Source organism: Colossoma macropomum, unplaced genomic scaffold, assembly GCF_904425465.1.
Source record: "Colossoma macropomum unplaced genomic scaffold, Colossoma_macropomum, whole genome shotgun sequence".
Lineage (NCBI taxonomy): Eukaryota > Metazoa > Chordata > Actinopteri > Characiformes > Serrasalmidae > Colossoma > Colossoma macropomum.
In genome coordinates, this window is record NW_023494795.1 from 22,738,858 (window position 1) to 22,760,162 (window position 21,305).

At 38.9% G+C, this 21,305-nt stretch overlaps 1 protein-coding gene across 1 annotated transcript in view; it reads right to left on the reverse strand.

Annotated features, from left to right (window-relative positions):
* Nucleotides 1-21,305, reverse strand: part of mboat2b (membrane bound O-acyltransferase domain containing 2b) — a 55,481-nt gene that overhangs the window by 25,234 nt on the left and 8,942 nt on the right. The window contains exon 2 of the mRNA XM_036581886.1: nt 3,526-3,671. Coding sequence (XP_036437779.1) covers nt 3,526-3,671 — 146 coding nt within the window. The remainder of the gene's footprint in view (nt 1-3,525; nt 3,672-21,305) is intronic.

Below are 21,305 nucleotides of genomic sequence, written 5' to 3' on the forward strand. Positions count from 1 at the left end.
ATTCATGACCTTGTAATGTGCGTTTTGGTCATTTTGTGCCCTGAGCACCTGCAGTTTGGTTAGTGCAAGCAAATGGGAGCTCTATGCAAATGAAGTAATGCAGGGCGAGGCGCCGGGATTACGCAAATACAGTAGCAGGCCCAAATATAATTCATGCTGGAAATGTATAGCAATTACAGCAGATAATGAAATAATCATAGTTGTGAAGCTGTATAGCCAGAGACACCATACTTGAGTGATTTATATTAGCACTCAGCAATGTAGGCTTATACTAATATTTTCTAACTTCTTTCTTTCTTATCTGAAGTATATAAGAGAGGTTCAAACCCGCATATACTCAAACATAACACTCAATATAGGATAAGACACATATGCGCCATTTTTATTGTGCCTTCTTGTACTGCACACTCTCAGGTTTGACAGCTAATTTCTGGAGAATGTTTCGCCTCCATCTAATTTTCTGTGGCTTATCGGAATAATGGAGTACATTACTGCAGCACCTCATGTACAAGCCCTGGGTGTCCTTGGCGCTATCTTTCTAAGAGCACTGTTTTCATGATGCACCACTGCACTCAGCATAGCTGTTTAACCCTTAAATGCTAGCAACCCATGCCTTTTGCAGATAAACTCCCTCCCTCCCTCTGGCGCCACCAAAGAGAACTCCAAAGCCAAAACTTGAAGGTCATGTCTTCTAAGGAGGTAAGCGAATTCTCTACTGTTGTCACCATATCATCATGGGTATAATACTGATTTTGCATTTGAGAGCTAAACAGAGAGCTGGACCTTCTTTCTGAGGCTGTACGGGTGACGTTAATATGTAAAAATATATGATGTGATCTGAAAAACTCCCCCAAAATCTGACCCAACAGCTCTGACTTTTTAAGTCATTATTTGAAGCTTTACAGGGTGCAGCATCACACGGACACCACTTTTTAGTTTGTTTTTGTTCTCCTGACTCAGTGACTTCTTTTAATTTTAACAAAAATATACATAGTGCAGCTTTAATATGGCACCATTTTTTGTTTATTAAAAGCACTCAACATTAGAAAAGTACAAAAGTCTTTAGACACACAGCCTGATCCGTTCAGATTGGTTTCTAGCAGCTTTTACAATAAAAGCCATGCTTTATAATCGGACAAGACCAAAATCAAACACAAAAAATAGAAATATCATCTCAACTTAACAACAGCAGCACCATTTTTTTTTAACTGCCTTTTTTAATTCCACTGACTAGCAGGGAAGGATGATGCCTGAGCGAATGCACTAGCCATGAGCTAATATGTTAGCCTCAAGTTAACATACCAGCCTCACGCCAACATACAAGCTTATGAGGAGTGTTTGTTAGTATTCTAAGGCTTGTTTAATCTCTGGCTTGTTTAATCTTTATGACACCTCAGGCCATATAAGCAGTGTTAAAATGTGCTACATTTGCACGAGTGTGTTGAATGTACTATTAGATTCCTTGTGCATCAAACTGACAGCTTCATCGAGAATGATAAGATACATTTGTTACAACACAAACTTCTATCTCTATTCCACTTCACCCAATTTTTTGCTGCAGAGTGTTTGAGGATGCACTTGTGTTTGTAATAGTGTATTTGGATCCTCTCCCATGTCCTTGTGACATGATTATTTATGTTGTTGCAATCACCTGCTGCATGTGTGCTTAGTGATCGCCAGACAGCGATAGGGTTCTATTTACATGCAGGCCCAAGCACAGGCCAGTGGTATAAAACAGTTGTATGGCTAATTTTACTGGACCCAAGCACAAATTTCTTGTTTGCATCCAGTTGTGGTTTTGGTGATAATGAAGTGGTGGGGTGGTACAACAGGGAGAGTGCCATGCAAAATTCAAAACAACGTCACTCAATTACTAACTAAACACAACTGACCGGATTATTTTATTTTGTAACAAATAAGAATGAAAGGTTCAGTTCTTTTAAAGTTACGAATTGTGAATGAAACAGTCATTCTGCACGAAACATCATGTATTTAACAGAAAGTCTACCAAACCTAATCTTTAGAAAATATATCATTCCAGTTCTATGTGATTGTGATTGGCTGAGCCAAGTTCGAAGCCACTGTAAAATAGTTGATGTACACACATCTGACTGCACACAGCAGAATTCTCTAGAAATGCAGCAAGTAAAACCATTGAGCTGTTCATGGAACAATCTTTGGATGGTTTGAAGAAACTAAAGTTGCACGGATGTTTTACAGCGTAAAGCCAGCCTTAAGGCCAACACACTCCAGACAGTGTCGTGTAGCATCAGAGTGCTGCTATAGGATGCATGCAATGAGAGTGCAAATAAAAACCTGACTGCCTTTCTCTGTGTCAGTTTCAAGCCATATGTAATGTACAACAACTTTCTGTTGTCTTGATATGGCTTTAACATATTAAATTAACACTGTGTTGCACTGTGACGCGCTGAGAAATTGAAAAGAGCACAGTCACCAAGCACCAGCGCAGTTGGCACCTCTGAACACGCCTTTAAAAAAAACAACGGGTATGACTTTTTGGGAGCTGAACGACGCACAACATGACACGGCTCATCCGGTGTGTTGCGGCCTTTTGCGGTTTAGCTAGTACAGTTGTAAAGTACTGTATTAATAAAATTATTATTATTATTATTGTTGCGATCATTATTATTATTGCTGTTTTTTAGCTATTGTTCATACTGTTCATATCAAAAATAAATCTGCCACATTTCACACGAGACAACACAATTTTAAGTCCTATTTTTAGACTTGCGAAAACAGGGCCCACAGACAAACACACACACACACACACACACACACACACACACACCATGTACACAGTGTGACACTTTAATGAGAGTTTATAAACATGTCGTAACTAATTAGGGGTTGGAATGTGCCTGGAAGTTCATCCATGCCTTATTAATATGAGCAAAGCCTATTGATCTGTTTGTTCTATTAAATCACATCGGCTAACAAGTCAAAGATTGCCACAGTTGCTCAAACATCAATACAGCCTTGAGAACACTAGCAGTGTACACAGGACACTGCTCCTGATTTATGTAATGTTATCGGCACAGCTTTTCCTTTGCTCTGTAAATAGCAACGGAGTTTAGCAGAAGCCCTGATGTAGGACCAGACCTGCCCTTCACCCAACCTAACGACATCAGTCAAAATGATCTGCAGCACTACAGATGTTTTATTACTATTCACCTTTTAAATAATTCACAAAATGCTCTCAGTCTTTACAGAAGAGAAGAGGCTGGTAAAATCTAACGCTATTGGCAGGAATAGCTCTTTTTAGAAGTGCTCAAAGGTAAATCTTTTAAGAGATTTAGAGTGCTTCATGATCTCTACATTACAAAAAACATGAACACAATTCATGCTTATTTAATTACACTGTCAGAAGTGTGTGACACCCAGCCTTCCAAAATGTTTCAATATTCTAGGCTGCTTTTTGTCGGTTTGCAATGTCCACATCTTCAGTAGAAAGATGTTCATGTATAAGGATCTGTGGCAACTCTTGGGACAGAAAAGGAGACTCACCAGCCAAAGCAGAAGAGGGCGAAGTATAAGCCCAGCAGCGTGGCCACCACATGTCGGACGAAGGGACTTGTCTTACTAGGGTGCAGGTAGAGGCGGAACCAGAAGGCTGTGAGGAGCGCACACAGCTGACACACCACGAAATTCACCTGAAACACAAAGAATCCTGAATGACTTCACCAGCACAGCAAGACAACAAGAGCAGCTACTTTCACTACACACTGGTTAAGCAAACCTCTAACTGAACACATTGTTAATACATCTTACACTTTTCATGTTTATTGTTTTGGCAGATCTTTTGCTCCAAACACACAACTGGCAATCTGCTCATTTAGTGTTTTTGGTTTGGCTGATGTGTTGCAATTCTATGATGTTAACAAGGTGTGTCAGGTTGCACTGTATTTGAATGCTAACTATAATAAGCTCTCACTGCACAGTTATGCATGATTCACTGTGCTGAATAGCCAGTCACCTCTATCATTCAGTGGAACACATTTTTTGATTTATGCTACTTAAACAGGCAACTAAACTTTTTATTTATTTTAGTTTTGTATTTCCACACAGGTTTATATGCATAGAAGGGATGCACTGATACCATTTATTTCCCTTCTGATACTCATTCCTGGCCCTTAAATATCGGCCAATACGAAGTACCAATAACAATACTAAGTCTATATGACCTAAAATCTAAAAATCTAATCTAAATACAATGCCGTGTCAAAGTTTTGAACTGCCTTAAAGTCATCAAATGTGGCTAAATTACAAATGTTACTTTGATATTTTGTGCATTGTTACATTTTATTTCAAAAGACTGACCATGAAAATGAACAATTTAAAGTGATATTGGTTTTATAAAGAAAATATTCTGTGACAAAAATACTAACTGAAAAAAGCTGCTCGCAAAGGATTCAACCCCTGTGCTGTGGAAGCTCCAAGTTTCCAGAAATGAAAGATATTGCTCTAACTAGTACACAATTGGCTTACAATTAACCTCCATTTGTGAATTACTAAAAAAACCTTCACCTTTTGTGGACAAAAGACCCCTCTAATTCATATACCATTGGTTCTACCGGGCGCTGCCTAGACAAGGCCGTCCCTCTAAATTCAGTGTCAGAACAAGAAGTTGGTTTTGTGAGGGAAGCGTCAGGGAGGCCAACAGTCACTGTATAGGAGCTACAAAGTTCAGTGGCTGAAACTGAAGTGAAGGTGCAACAGTCAACATTAGCAACAGCCCTGCATACAGCTGGTCTGTATGGAAGCGTGGCTAGAAAGAAGCTGATGTAAACCCACATCAAAGCACTTCTAGAGTTAGCCAGAAATCACCAGAGTAACCCAGATAAAATATGGGCTAAAGGTTTGTAGGCAGATGAAACAAAAATGGAGCTGTGTGGTGCAAACATATCATTAATCTTTCCTTAACAAAGACCATCCCAGCAGCAAAGTATGGGGGTGGAAGCATCATGTTGTGGGGATGCTGTTCCTCTCCGGGGGCTGGACATCTTGTTAAAACTTAAAAATGAAAGAATGGCGCAAAATACAGGGAGATGTGGCAAGATATATTATGCCCCATATGTGCATCCAACTGGTATAACCCCTGAACAACATAACACCCTGGTACATCAACAACAACATTTGTTTGGTAATTTTGAGACGGTTTCTGGTAGTGGACGAGAGGGTGAACAAGCACAGTGATGGCATTTGTGTTGAACTAGAAGAAATAAAAGAACATAAAAGGGCAGTTCAGTAAAAGTTGTGGTTGTAGTATATAGTTATCGACAAAATTTTGGGCATCCCTGGGCAAATGAAATATTCTGCTGATTGAAGTGAAGTCTACAGCCTCTACAGAGAACATACATCTGCACATTTTAATGCACAATCACTGTTTATTTTTATCCTATGCAAAAGTTACCACACATTTTATATGTTATGTTTTTTTTTAATTTTAAGCTCAACAAATAAGTAGAAATTGTGCTCTAAAATTTGCAGGAAAAGTTTGTCTGTAGGGAAAGTGTTAAATAATTTTTATTTAGCAAAACAAAAGCAAGTAATTAGACTGGGCATGCAAACTTTTGCATACAACTGTATAGTTATCTTTAATTTGGCCACAAAACCTGTAATAAGAGCGAAAATGCAAATGTCGCACAACTTTATCGTTTGAGGCTACGTAGCTTAGCCTGATGCCTTCCTCTGGAAACAGCCTGTTTGACCTGATGTACAACAGTTGATGGCATTATTTTACTTGTGTTTTTCCTGAGACACAAAACAATTTTGTCTGTCATGTCAATCGCACTGCAAAGGCAACATTTTGTACAGGCATGATCTGCCTGCAGCACAGAGCATGTTTAACCAGTACAGCTCCACAGCCGTGTTCACAGATCAATCTCAGCTATGCTGGGTTTAATAAATGTGGATTTAACGTAGGACGTCATCCAACGTGTTTAAAAGGTCAGTCATTTTCATGTGAGAGAATATCAGTGTCTTGCTATGGTTTGCAGAAATTAAATCAATAAAAGAACAATAGGTTTCTAAACCAATGGTAAAGGAATATTTACTGTCACCATGGGCTGTTACCACAGTAACTCGCTTAACTGTTTCATTTAAAAATTTAGAATGCCAGCTTGGCAAATGACAAATAATGTTATTTATACTGCAGCTTTGGTTAACAGCAAGTATTGGAAATGTGCTAGTGTGTTTCATTTAGCCCACACAGCATGAAAGTCAGGTTAAAAAAAAAACCCAACCAACCAAACAAACAAACAAATAAACAAAGGAGCCCCCTCCCACAAAATATCTCCCAATTTGAAAGAATCAGCCAAAAAAGTGAATCCTTATCTATGGCTAGAAAAAGCTACAGTATTTTTTCTAAATAACTTTTGTATTAAAGATGGCAATCAGCAGTTCACACCCAGCTATTATTATGTGCAACAGAAACAGAGTTTAGGCTCACATCCAGGGAAAAATAATAATAATTAAAGAACTTCTAAAGGCTAAAATTTCCAGATTAGTTTGTTATGTCTGACAGATGACAAACAGTTGCAATGTCCAGTCATATGTCACAGCTCAAGGCTCAGCTTAACAGGCCTGTGTGCTAGCAGGTGATATTAGTCTCAGAGGAAATAATGAGAGGAGAGATTGCACTATCATAGCCAACCATGTGGGAGAAAAAAAGTGTCTGAGGAATGATTCAGCGCTTTCAAACAGGACAGAGGAGAACAAACAGTGGCCTGAGTGGAGTCCAGAAGTACTATGGTTCCTGGAGTACTATGGTACCCATAATGCCCTGTAATCCAATCCTGCTCCTAAAGAATGGGCTGGTAGAGTAGAATAGGGCCTGAGTCAGGAGGATGCTTTCAGAACAATACAAGGAAACTGTCCACGTGTTTTTGTCCAGCTTCCTAGAGCTGCATAATATATCATCTGTGGATCACTATTACAATACTGGCGATTAGGGATCCTCTGATACAATACATTGGATTGGTTACCTTAGACACAGAATAATGAGGTAACACAGTGTACATACATTCGAAAAAACTACAGCTTAAAAAAAATCCATTGTCTTGGATGACCAACCGCTGTCTGTTGTCAAGGATGTTGGAATTTGTGGCACATATGGTAGTATACATACAGTAATAATTTTAGTAATTTTCTTTAATATTGTTACTGTTTCAATGTAGCGTCCTGAATTTTGGTTTTGGCCAAATTTTTGGTATCAGTCGATATCCTGAGTTTCTTGGGAGAGAAAAAAAGGGTGGGGGGCACAATATTGCAGTGTATGATGTTATTGTGATACCAGTATTACAAAAGGCTGCAATATGTAAATGAGCCTCTAACAAATCACAATTTTTTAAATTAGATGCTGTGAATATCCTGACCAAATCTCAGACAATTCGGGTGGATTTTTTCTGTGGGTAGTTTTATGAATCAAGACATTCATGTGATCCAACCGAATACTTTGGTCAAATACTAGCATCAGCATCAGGGTTCACCAATATTATATATCGTTATAATACACCGTTATCACTAAATGTTGCAATATTATTGTGCTATGAGGTTCTGTCCATATTGTGCATCCTACTTTTATCCACTCTCATTAGTCAACGGTCCTGCTACATGCTCTAATACTTTATATATCTTATTGAAATGAGAATAAAAATACTATAAAAAAGTGTGCCATGTATAAATGTTTAAAATTTATAATGTAGGCATGCACAAAAATTCTTTCCACTGAAAAGGTTTAGGCTGAAATGGTCAAACGTGGCACTTTCATTTTCAGCCAAAAGACAAAAAAAGGCTAAAAGAAATTAAATAGGAAATAAAAGATGAAATAGGTCTACGATTAAGTACTAAAATTCACAAATAATGTGAAATGGTAACAAAATGAGAAATAGTGAGTAAAAAAGTTTTTTTTTTTCTTCCCTCTTATGGTCAGCAGAGATGTGTTCAAACAGTTTGAGCTGTAGCAGATAAACAGCAAAACACAAACACTGAAACATGGTTAGCTGCACCTGCGTTCTACATGTCTGTAACTAATATGCTTTTTCACATAAAGAATTTCATTAAATTTGTTTGTAATTTAATTGCAACCCAAAAAATAATACTTAGTTACTTAATATCTTTTGGTAATAAACATCCATAAGCTTTAGATATTAAAATTAATATATTAAAGTGTCTTCTCGAATTCAGTCCTGTATTTTCTACAACTAAGCGTTTTCTCGTCTTCTGGGATTCAGCTTTAGATGCCTGTGGAAATCAATCACTTTACAGCTTTACAAGAGAAAACTGATGCATGATGTGTTAGGGTGATAATGAAGAAGCCCTCCCCTCCCCTGTTCAGCACACTTTCAGTCCAAACAAGCCTCATCTGCAGTCAGCTCCTGTACCGCTACCATTCACAAGTGGCCCACAACAAACACACACTTGTTCTGCGACATCCAATACATCTGTCACACAGCCCAGTTAGGCCCACAGAGTACCAAGGGCATTATGGGAGATTCTTGGCAGCATAATGACAGCCCCCAGGTTAGATGTTGCCTAGCAAAGAGGTTGAGAGGGTGGGGGAGAGGAGAGAGCGAGACAGAGAGAGAGAGAAGGAGAGAAAATGACGTAAACATTACAATGTTTGTCAGATACTGTAACACAAGATCTCCTCTTATCAATTAGGAGAGAACATTTCATAGAAAGAAGGACGCCACAAAAACCACAAGAACTCAGCACACACTGCTGAACTGAAGTCCTGCCAACCTGAGGTACTTAATTTGTGACGGTGCCTCCAGCTAACTGACTAACTTTGCACTTGGCTTTCATGTTTTTTAAATGTCCTGGGTGACAGTCAGCCTGGCTGAGAGTAGCAACCCCTTAATCAAAGCTACAAACGAAATATGCCACAAGAACAGTTCTTGCTTTTCTCAGACAGCGAGTATAGTTGAAGCTTTTTATCTGCTTTTTTATCTGCTTTAGACTATGATGTAATTTTGTAAACACATTCACAGATATCTTTGCTCTGTATTGATGTTACAAATCAGCTTATCAACTTACAGATCAACTTTATGATGTCTATGTGGGATTATGTACCCAAAACAGCCATAATTTATTTTTCCATGATCATTTTCTAAACTCTCTTTACCTTTAAGACTGGAATATGTAAAGAACCTCTGTGCTGCTCTGTTCTGTTTTGTGCGTCATTCAGAAAAAACACTCTTTATAACCTCAGCATTGAACAGGTTTTGATGTTCCAAAGGTAACATCTGAATCTGGCAAGGCAGCCTTTAGTTAAAGTGGCCCATCAACTTGGAACAACTTACAGAACTTACATTTAAAACCTGCACAGCTTGTTTAACTAATAGATTTGAAGTCATTCATCAATTATTTGAATCAATATGTTTACTTTTGCTATTAATTGTCTTTCAGCTGTGTTTTTTTAAAGTAACTCTTTCGTGGTTTGTCTTTTTTGTCTCGTGTGTTGTCTTCTTAGTCAGGGTTCACATGGTAAAATACAAAATACAGCAGATGTTTTACCAACACAAGTGAAAATAATCAACACAGACATTAAAAGGAACTCGCTCACCAGCAGCACAAGAGGAAGGAAATTCGCTTAGCATGCTTTCAGTCTGTCTAAAACACATCAGACTCTCCTTACACTTTGGTACACTTTCAGTACTGAAAAACCTAAAACACATTTCTGGTGCTCCTGCTTCGTTTACCAAAACTATAGAACTGAAGAAAGGAGACATCTTTTTCTACTTAATTAAAAACAGACTGCACAAATCAAGCAAACTGTTTCATGCACTAACTCTGCTATTACAGACTAAAAGTCAAATAGTAACATTATTGACGTTTCACACCACACAGCCATCATGTTACTATGAAAACTCAAAGAGCAAAGATCCAGAGCATATCAAACCAGAGAAGCTGCTCCTAATGCTCTGTGTCTACAATAAAGAATTTCAGAGAGGATTCCTGGGAGGATAAACAGACTTAAAAGCCACCCCCAGGATATCTGAGCTACAGAGCTCTTTATTTCTCCTGCATATTGAGTGAACTACAGCGAGCTGGTTCATTTTTGTGCTTGTTAGGGAGCATCTGAGCCATTCTGAGTGTACTCACAACAACCATTAGCCAGTCAGTGGCCAAACATACACAGATCAAAGGCTGAGGTCTGGTCACTAAAGTCAGATACAATAATACTTTAAATCTGGACATTCCTGACCAACAGAAAACAGACTTTGTGACTTAAAAGAATAGCCTGGCCAAAAAACTAATACATAAAAAGCATCAATAAACTTCAGCTTTTAAGATTGTTTATAGTTTCTACTACTGTTTTTTATACCTTGTGCATTTCAGTATGTCATACAGCGTTAGAAAGAACATAAGTCTGTTTAAGATGACTTAAAAGAGCAATAAGCGATGTTTAACAAGATGTTATGTATAAAAGAGATTTGTCATTGTCTTTAAGTTTCTTTCATAACATGGTCTCACCTGTGACAAAGACTCAAATTACTTCTTATGCTTATATTAACCATTTTATTATAAGGGCCACGAGTTCATATATGGGCAAAGCCATGTTTAGATCAGGTGACAATAGGGAGAGAAATTAGCGCACTCATTGGTTAAAGCTGCTAAGGCTATGCTAGTCACTGTCCCACAGGTTATTCAATGCAGTACCTGACAGGTGAGCTGTGTGTGGCTGAATATGGAATGGAAAATAATGATCAATCGAGGATCATCACTACACTTTACCATCAAAAACAACGGAGAGTAACATCAGAAGAAACCTTGAGAGTAACCAAGACTCAAGAAGAGGAAACCATCCTGCCCTGACTGACACTGGAAAGCAACATAATAACACGAGAAGAGCAATATGAAAAGAGGACAAGATTTAATAATTAAAGTCTCACATTGAATTTGTCTGTTTCGCTCTAATTTCCATACTGAAGCATTTAGTATTGATGTCATAGTGATTTGTCTTAATCAGAAAGAGCAAAATAGGAGAGGCAGGTGATACGGCAAAAATATAATATTGTGATACATTATGGATTTTTTTTAAGATACACAAGACATCTGATCAGTTGGAACAGAGAAAAATACTCCCAAAAACTGAACACAATGATTTTTTTATTTAGTATTTCGCACAATATTTTGCACTAAATCTGGACTAATTTTTCTTATCTTCTTTATCATGAAACATGCAGTTGGTTGATGTTCTACAAGTATGACGACATCCACGATACGTTTAGAAAAGCATAGTTGCCTTCAGTCACTATCTCAGGGCGTCACACACAAAATTCATAATTCGATTCAATGCAACACATTTCATTTTTCAATACAGCAAAAATAAGGAGTGGGTGAAAATGTCCCTAATGTTAATATGCAAATGTTTTAAGTTTATTAAAGCATTTAACATTACTAAGGTACAATATTAGACACAAAAGCTGTGGGCAAACAATATTCAGCATTATAACAGTAGAAGAATACTAGGATTACACATCTGAATTATACCAGTATCGGCAGATATTTGCTTAAAAATATCAGCATAAATAGCAGAATATTTGGGTAACACTAGGGTACTGTCCTAAAATGTCAGTATTTTATTAATCTTACTGCATTTATAACTCTGCAAACAAGTATTATATTCCACTATAATGTTACTCCATGTGGACCCAGTCCCAATTTCTACATTTTATAAATGTTTATGTACCGGCATCAGCAGATATGTGCATAAAAAAGATTAGATATCAGATAAATATTGATCCACAATTCCCATATCTGTGCACCCATAACTCGAGTACCCGTGTGCATCCCTAGCCTGGACCAAAGAAGAAAATGATAAATTGTTACATTTCAATTCTGGCTCTCTGTGTTCACATGGACATATTTGACATTGAACCAAAAACTGACTCCACAGATTTTGTGATGTGTATTTGGTGAAATAATCAGGATAACATCTACCAAACTTTGCACCACAATACACACTAAAATCATATCACCCCATATGCATGACCCCACAAATGTAAACAAACTGCTATGGTAATCTCTAAGGTCTCTCAGTAATGCGTGGCAGCTGTTCTGAAAGGAGCTCCACCCTGAGGACTGTGGCTGAAGCGGAAACAGCAGAGCCATGAGATGCATCACACACTCACAGGTGGTCAGAGACAAAGCCATGAGGCATGCTCTTTTTATTGCCCATGTAACCTGAGTCCAAAGAGCTGAGGCCCATACAGTGTGTGCTTGTGTTTGAGAGTGTGTGTGCATGCAAGGATGAATCTGACTACAGTGACCGTTATACAGACATTTATACATGCATGAATGCACCGAGCTTCTTAGTTTAAGGGTACATTTTCTGAACAACTGCACTGCCATCCTTCAGTGAAGCCACCACATACTCTCTAACAAACAGCCAATGACAAATGATTCAACAGATGTTACAAGCAGAGCTTATGGACAAAACAAAACTGGATTTCAGTCTGAAACTTTAAAGTTGTTTATGTTTTACTATATGATTTCAATTATAATAAGATATAATGATTACCATTATGCATTTGGCAGAGGCTTTTACCCAGAGTGAATTACAAGTTAGTAGTTTTACAGATGTAGACGTATGTACTGTTAGGAGTCTTGTCCAAGGACTTGCCTGAATGGGGAACTGAACCCCTGTCTGCTCTATGAAGGCCAACAGTATTATCCATCAATACGCTACCCCAGCCACTACTATTTATGCAATCACAGCCCAGGAAATAGATGTTTACCTACACTCCAGTCCAATCTGGTCATCCGGCCTTCAAGGAGACCAGCACAGTTTAAAAACAAAATGGTTCACTGACATTTAAGAATTTTTAAAGGATGTAAAGAACGATTTTAAAAGGTTCTTCAAAGCAGTGGTTCTCAAACAAGTCCTCAGGGACAACTAGACATTCTAGATTTTTGCTGACATGCAAAACCTAGGAACAGACCTAACATGCAAAACCTAGGAACAGAGCAAATATGTGGACTGTCTGGGGGCTCTTGGTGTAAGAATCACTGCCTTAAAGAATCACATACAACAGGTTTTCCAGCATGGAGAAGAACAGTTCTTTAGGTTTTCATGGTTCTACATTAGATCCGCTGGCATTACTAAAGAACCCTTGAAGAACCATTTCTGTAAGGGGGTATGTGTAAATTTGTGAGGTACTGTTAACTCTTGTATGTTTAAGGGTCTACTATTATTATTAACACTTTACATATAATGACAAAGAATTTACATAATGACATCATGAGTTACACATACACTGGTCCCAAAAGTAATGGAGAGCTTTATTTAACCATTGGTAACTCTAATGAAGTTCTTTAGGTTACTTCATAAAATGTTTAACAAAATCAGGCGTTAGACAAAAACACTTCAAGCACAACATCAAACTGATGGTACTCTCCGTGTGGAGAAACCTTGAAGAACAATTCCAACCAGGCTGCACTAAGAATACTATAAAGGTGGAAACGTCAAAGCCTGGGTCAGCTTTCAGAACTGTACAAAGACATTTTGGATGCAAACCTGCAGAAGTAATGCAACTGTTATTATTAAAATACATGCTTTTGTTATCACTGGTTATGACAGACATCTTAGGGTTAAGGGCAGCTTGAGCATGCTGATCTCCCCTTGAGTAGAAAGTCTCACTCTGGGACCTACAGGGGTCAGACAAGAGATTGGAGAAGAAGCTGCCATGCTCGACAGGCCAAGTCATCCAGCCTCCAGGCAGTTTATGTAAGCAGCCATCTGTCGGCAAGCTGGGCTGAAAAAAGGAAGCCCACTTTGATCCTGAAGTTCACCAGGTCAGCCCTTAAACAACAAAACGACAAGCAAATCGATTAAGATTTCGATTAAGAAAAAAGTTCAGAAGAATACCTTCAAAAAGGTCTTTACACAGTTCTTTATTAGATCTGTGCTGGCTTGTTAAGAAGGCCACAGAGGAACCCTAGTGTGATTTCTGACAGAGCAGAAAGAAACAATCAAAGCCTTTATCTCTCTTCTGTTTTTACAGCTTAGCATGTGTACCACTCAGGAAAGAACACCACCAGCATGAGCCAAAAACAGGAACGAAAATACTTCTTGCTTCAAAATAATGTGCTGAAATCTAAGCCATTGTTTTCAGAGTCACGGCTGCAAAGGCAGCAAAGGCAGCAAAGGCAAAGCCAAATAGTAATTTCAGTATATAAATACTGGCACCTCGACCTGTTAACCAAGTACTTGAGTACACATACCTAACAAAAAAGCTGAAAATGACACGTTGTTGCATTTCAGTTCTGGCTCATATATGCACATAAATGACACTGAACCAAAAGATGTAAATAAAAGTCATCAGGACCAAAAAAAAATATTTTATGATGGGGAATTAATATTTGGGGAAATAATCAGGACAATATCAACTAAAGTTTCTGAGGCATGCTGCGGACTATATGAGCTCATGGGTTTTATTCATCTCTTGTTTTATCTGTCTTGTGATGTGTGTATTATGAAGTAATCTAAAAAGCCACATGGTGGTGGTTTTCCCCGCAATGCAAAGCACAATAATAGTGATTTTAATAATTGATGTGTGCGGTGAAATGTGTGTATATTGAGTATCATATAATGCCTCAAACATGCACCAGTCTCTCTTTAAAAAAAAGAACATCTCCATTCTCTAATTCCAAGCGCATACATGGGTCAAAACAGCGTCAGAAACTCAGCTTTTACAGGTACCAATTACCAAAGCAGGTAGGAAAGCAGCAAGGAAATGACGGTTCACTCTGTGTTTGGTCCATTTAGACATTTTTGATCTGTTCTTGGTTCATATCTTAAACGAACCACACCTCTTCAACAGGTCTCACACTGCTTATTTGGTGCGCACTCACGTATAGCGTTCACTTGTTCTAATGAACCGCACTGACAGAACAATCGCACCAGGATTTGTTGTAATCCAACCAAATCAGCTACCCTTACTAATACAACCAAACTTTCTTTGTAACTACAGCAGAATGATTCAGAGAAACGTTCAGTGCAGCCATGTGATGTACTAGGACCGTCACAGCTGACCAAACATGGAGCGAAAAGAAGACATTGCTGCTTGAACGGCCATGAGAAGTCAAGCACCTGCCATGAATTTCTCATGGCGGCTCAGTGAGGACAGCTACGTTATCTCCACAGCCAGGATGAACTCACTCTCCCTCACCTGCCCTAGTGGTCCTCTTTAATTCATGGCTCCTGATGCCTCTAATTACAGTCTGATGCTAGACTGTGTCTGGCTTTTACACGTCTGATATCCAGTGTCAGATTGGAGCAACCTGAGCACTACTCCTGACCTCTCGGCCACAGGCTGGACCACAGGGTGGAGCAGGATGAGAATACATACTACATGCTGCAAAGAAGGTGACATCCTGAAGTTTCAGTCCAGGAGCAAGTTGCTGATTTTAGGGCCTGTAGAGGAGGAGCAGGAAGTGTTTCATGATGTATCAAAAGTTTAATGCTATTTAATACTACCACATGAAAAACACTCTAGCTTTTAATCATTTTAATTATTTATTTTTTATTTTTTTACTTTTTATTTTTTAACACTACATTGGCATTATAATCTGTCTGTTTAGGGTTGGTGAAAAAAAAATTGTTAAACTAACAGGTTACCAGAATGTACTTTTTCTTTTGCTTGCACTACGCATGTTAGAACAGGGTTCAATTCCCTCTCCAGACAGGAGCCACCATACTACACCTATAGGAGCCACAGGGTGAGACACTTAACATTACACTCCCCTACCACTGTAAACTTCTCTTGATACAATCATTTTTTTAAATATGCAAGTATATGCAATATGCAAGCCTGTTCTGAATGTTGCTTTGTCAATTTTGTCAATCATTCAGGAACGGTGTGGTCCTTTGTGAGCAAGGACGGGTTGAGGCTCACCACTCTGTTTTGTTTCTCAATGCAATGATGTTAAGTATTTCACCCACTACAGTGAAATCTCTGTGTGTAAAGAAAAAGGCCAAAAACCACTACTGAATCCCTATGACCCCTGAGGGGTCGCACTCTGAGAGCACTGCATTAATAACAGGCATGCTTCTCTGATGAATGTTACCACATGGGCTCAGGAATACTTCAACAAACTGCCAGCACAGGAATTGTGGGCTGACGCTGATATCTGTTTTTTTATTTCATGCACATATCTGCAGATGCTGATAGATAAACATTTATAAAATGTAAAAATGTGGACTAAATCTGCCTGGATTAGCATTACAGAAAGCAGGGGTGCTCAATACTGGTCTTGGAGATCTACCACCCTGGAGTGTTCAGAGCCAAGACACCTGGCTCTAACATTCAGGTACCTCTGAAGGCCTTCATTAGCCGGATCAGGTGTGCTAGATTAGGTTAGGAGCTAAACTCTACAGGGTGGTAGATCTCCAGGACTGGGATTGGGCACCCCTGACAGAGAGCATTTTAGGGCAGTAGCCCAGCATTTCCTCAACATTCTGTTCTTCCAGAGGACAATATATACATCATCAAATATCAGTTAGAAATATGAGTCAAATCTAAACATTCATCTGATACTAATAATGTAAGCAAATATCTGCTGACACTGATATGAATCTGGTATTATTGTTGGTATTCTTAATTTAAAGGGAGCAGTAGCATCTGTAACAAACATATCGCTGTTGTCGGAAGAAAACCTTGTATCTCCATTTTTGATGGTTTCCAGTTTTTGACATAGTTTTAAAATAGCTGTTGGCCTTTACATTATCTGTAAATTTCAGGATGAATGGACCAAAAGAAACAGCCCAAAATTACTTGGAAAAAAGTCTGGTGCCATTGACTTACATTAAAAATAAAGTAGGTTTTTTCCTTCTCCTGTAAAGTTACTATTTTGGAGATACAAGGTTTTCTTCTGACAACAGCGATATAGGGGAGATGATGCAAACATAGTAATTAAGCGGAAACAGGGCAAAGATGAGAAAATCTGCAAAAATGACGACTGATTAATAAGCCATTCAATGTTAACGGCAAAACAGTGAGTGTTTGCAGTGATGCTTGGCAAAACTGAATAACGGAGGGTGACATTTACAGAGAAATGTCATACCCTCAATACCCAGGGAATTCCTGCAGGAACGGAACAGAAAAATACATCCTATCCACAGGACAGCATCATAGAGAACGAGAAACTTGGAGAAAAAATGTAGACATAAAAATACTTTTAAGTTTAAGCTAATAGACAAGAATCAGCAAAAACAAAATTATAAAGATGATGTATTTTCACAGACTGTTGCAAATGCAAAAGTTCTTGACTGCTGTTATTATACAGCACAGCTGCATGTAAGAGCATTTTCAGCAGTCTGATGTTAGACTGAAGAGCACACCCCCAGGCCTAAAGACCTTAACAGATTTACAGGACAATGCAGAATAGTAGGGGAAAAAAAGGTAAGAAAAACAGGAAAAAGTAAATGTTCCAACTTTACCAATACAGGAAAACAAACCAAATGACAATAGCAGGAACATTTTAACAGAACATTGTAACAGGACTTTGATAGGTCAGGAAACAACCAGACAGAGTAAATATGGCTGTGGTTTCAGGACGGATCTGAAAGTCTCTCACCTTCCCAATTTGCGAGACCTGCCATGTTAGTATTTTGCACAAAGAAAACACTTGAAAATTTTACAGTAGATCTACTGTGACTGTCAACACTAGACTTACAATATGAGCAGAATAATGTAGTTACAAAAGAGCAAATGAATGTTCAAAGTTGCGGAAGAACACAAGAGTTTAACCTTTTAAATAACAAATGCTGAAATAAAGGGAACTGGCCCATAAAATGTCACTGGCTTCAGACACTGAAACGCTGCAGCATGAAGCACTGGCTGACAAAGTAAGGACTATTAAACCACAGTTTGTCCTACAGCAGCTCACAGAAATTAGCCTAGCGCTCAGCAAGCTTGCTTCTCAACCCTTGTAGAAACAGTGTCTGCTGAAATGAGTGCAGTTCTGTGGTTTGTCTTGCAATGCTGTAGTTTGAGGTCTTGTTCTTTACTTGAACTGAAGAACCTCAGCACTCGATAACTAAGCATCACACCTGAAGAACATCAGTTCATGATGAGTTGCATTTGTGCGTATCAATCGCCTGCTGTGTATTTCTTTATTTAGCATTCAATATTTGGACATTAGGCTTATTAAGAAGAATAAGGCACTTGATATGTTGGTATATCTCTACAAAAATGACCGAGATATCTAGCCACAAGCTTCTGTTGAGTCTAGCCTTAAGCTTTAGCCTAAAAATGTTCTTGTTAGCTAATAGTTAGACCATGTACTTAGTCACATGACAAAAAAGCAGGGGTGTCACCAAGGGGTGGCCAAGGAGGGCACTAGCATGATGTATGGCCACCCTTCTGGACACCCCAGTTATACAAAGAGACACCATCAGCTAACATCAATAAGCCAGTCAACTGAAAAAAAATTCTCCTACCTCCTCCTGTGTGAATGTTTACAGTGAAAATGTGCCATAAGGACAGTTACTGATATGTTATAAGAGTCGGATGATGCTGCACTCAGCCTGTCATTGCTCAGATTGGCTACTTTGCTGAGAAAACTGATAAGTGAACACTGGTCAAAACTGTAAATGTTAACAACGGACACATTAGGTAAAGTAAAAAACACCTAAATAAATTTCTATATCAATACAGTGGTGTATTTTGGTTATAGTTTTTATTATAGGCCTAATATGAGAGCAGAAGAACACTAATAACTGCTGTTTTGTTTTTTCCCGCCCAAGTAGTTTGCCACTAAAATCAGACGGCCAAACATGGCAACCCTATTGAAACGTTCTATGCCCATGCAAAAAAATGTAAAAATTTTACATTTTCAGTCGGTAGCTCCACAATACAGCCTTGAAAAACACATATAGGGAATTTTAGCAATGGCTATCATCTCTAAGCCTTTCCAAGTGGGCATCATACACAGCTTAGAAAGATATTTCCAATCGGCAGCTCCTCATCAACAAGGACAGTACTGGAGCTCATGGCTTGACTAGCAGAGGGAATCCTGGAGAAGCGTGTTGCTAGGACACGGTCCTCCTAAAAATAAAAGAGGTGGTTATGGTGCAGAATGAAAGCTAGCGTGAGCGATCATCTGTCTTCACAGCCATCAGATGCAACAAGCTCGGCATGAGTGATCATGTTTTCAATCTCCTACAGCCTTCAGAGAAAGGAGCCCACCTCCGCACAGCTCTGGCCTTTCAAATAAAGCACAATGACCTCTTCATTCTGTGTCTGTTCACATTCAGGAGGCAGCATTAAACCTGATGCAGGCCACAAACACTGAAGGGCTCAGCTGGTAACCTTTGATGTAAGTTCCATTTTAGCAAATCAATTATTATAAAGTCTACAACAATACAAATGCACTCGTGAAAAAATATCTAAGTGGCAGTTGTCAGTTAACACCAGGTAAACTGGCTAGCTGCATGGCATCAATGTGGACTAACTTCACATGGCTGGTGCCAGGGGGAGGGGGGCTGGAGGGGCATTTCTCTCCCAGATTTTTGCTCTGCTCCCCAGGTCAACAACCAGAAGATCACAAGTTCAAATCCCAGGAGTGACTGGGTATATCTGGTTGTGCCTTTGGGCAAGTCCTGAAACTCCCTCTGCCCTGCCCACAATGCTGTGCCGCTGCCAGACCCGGTACAGTTCGGCAGCAAAATGACAAACTTCCTTTGGAGGATCAACGAAAGTACATAAATGTCTAATTTACAAAACCTGGGAAAGTGTTTGTAGCTAGAAAGCACTGAAATTTAACCTACTTTTAAAGGCTAGAACTTTAAAGACAGCACTGCGAAACATAAGGTCACGATTCCTTCCAATATATTGGCTAACTTTCCCGGCCCTTCTTTTCATCAGCCTGTCATCCCATTTACATTAACTAATGGTTTGAACATTTTATTCTCCTCCTATTGCTACAGAATTCACAGGTCAGGCCTCTTTGTCAATTAGGACATTTAATTGTCTAACTTTAGATGCTTTTGGTTACCAGGCTGTGTCCTTATATAGAAGACTAATGTAAACCCCACATAATTTTTTCTCTATTGATTTAAAGGCTAAAATGTGCATGCAGAAATTGTTAAATTGGTGTTCAACTGAATGTCGGTCTGGCCCTTTATATTCCAACTAAAGACACTCCCTGTTTCACTAGTTTAGTGCCTTCAGCCCTCCAGGCTTTGCTGTTCCTTTTTCCAAGCTAGCAAGCACAGGAGTTGACTGTAACTGGCTCAGATTTATTGTTGTTCGATGGTGGTAAACAAAGCGTAGTCAAAGAGGGTAGACAATGAAAGAGTGAGAAAGCTGGATCCTCACATCAAGTGGCATTAGGGCACAACATGTGCAGAACAAACTGACATGAGTATTGTTTAGCTAAGGCCTCTTTCCACTTGTCTGTATCGCTAAGAAGGAACTGTCACCTCAAATCAACAGATTTCAGAAAAAGTCACAGAGTGACCATGTAAGATTCGCACAATACTTTCAGAAAATAACAGAATCGTGTCAACGTGAACAGGACATGCTTGTTTCTTCATGAGTTTCTGAAATATAGAAGCTATAATAAGAAAGCAGGTGCAACATTAGATAATCCATCATTTTCAAACTATCTGAACTGTTTTTATGCATTGGATACACTTTGTCCCTCTCTATCTCTACACTGAAGCATATCAGATCTTTCACTGGCTGTGTTTACATGCAAAGATTTTTGCCAATCCGAATGAATACATTCCGATTACAGATTAAGATTGAGGTGTTTATATGAACACTCTATTCAACAATCTGATGAAAATCTTCGTTTATATGCTCACTACAAGTAATCCAATCCAAAATGAAGCGCATGTGTGGAGTACCACCGAGAGTAAACATTACCATGACAGCGAGCATCACGTGGGGTCCAGTCAGAGTGAGATGAGTTTCCAGTTGGCACGCTGGAGTTTTTAATTGCTTTAAAATGATGTCAGACTCAGGAAAACGTACTTCACATGTTCTTATTAAAGAAGAGCGAGAAGAAGTCGTCGTGTTCAGAGACACATAAGCTAGACGCCCGTCCCACCGCCGTCTTTTAAAGATCAGAGCATAAACTTCGTCTCCTTTGCAGACCAGTTTCTGCTCCCCTCATGCTGAATGTTATAAACTTTTGCCAGAGCCGGTTTATGAGTTCTGTGCTTTTGATATGACGCGACGCACATGCGCAGAACGTACTTACACGTTCCAATTGGAAATGTAATCTGATACAGGCGTTTACATGGCTATTATTCTTCTATTTAACGGATT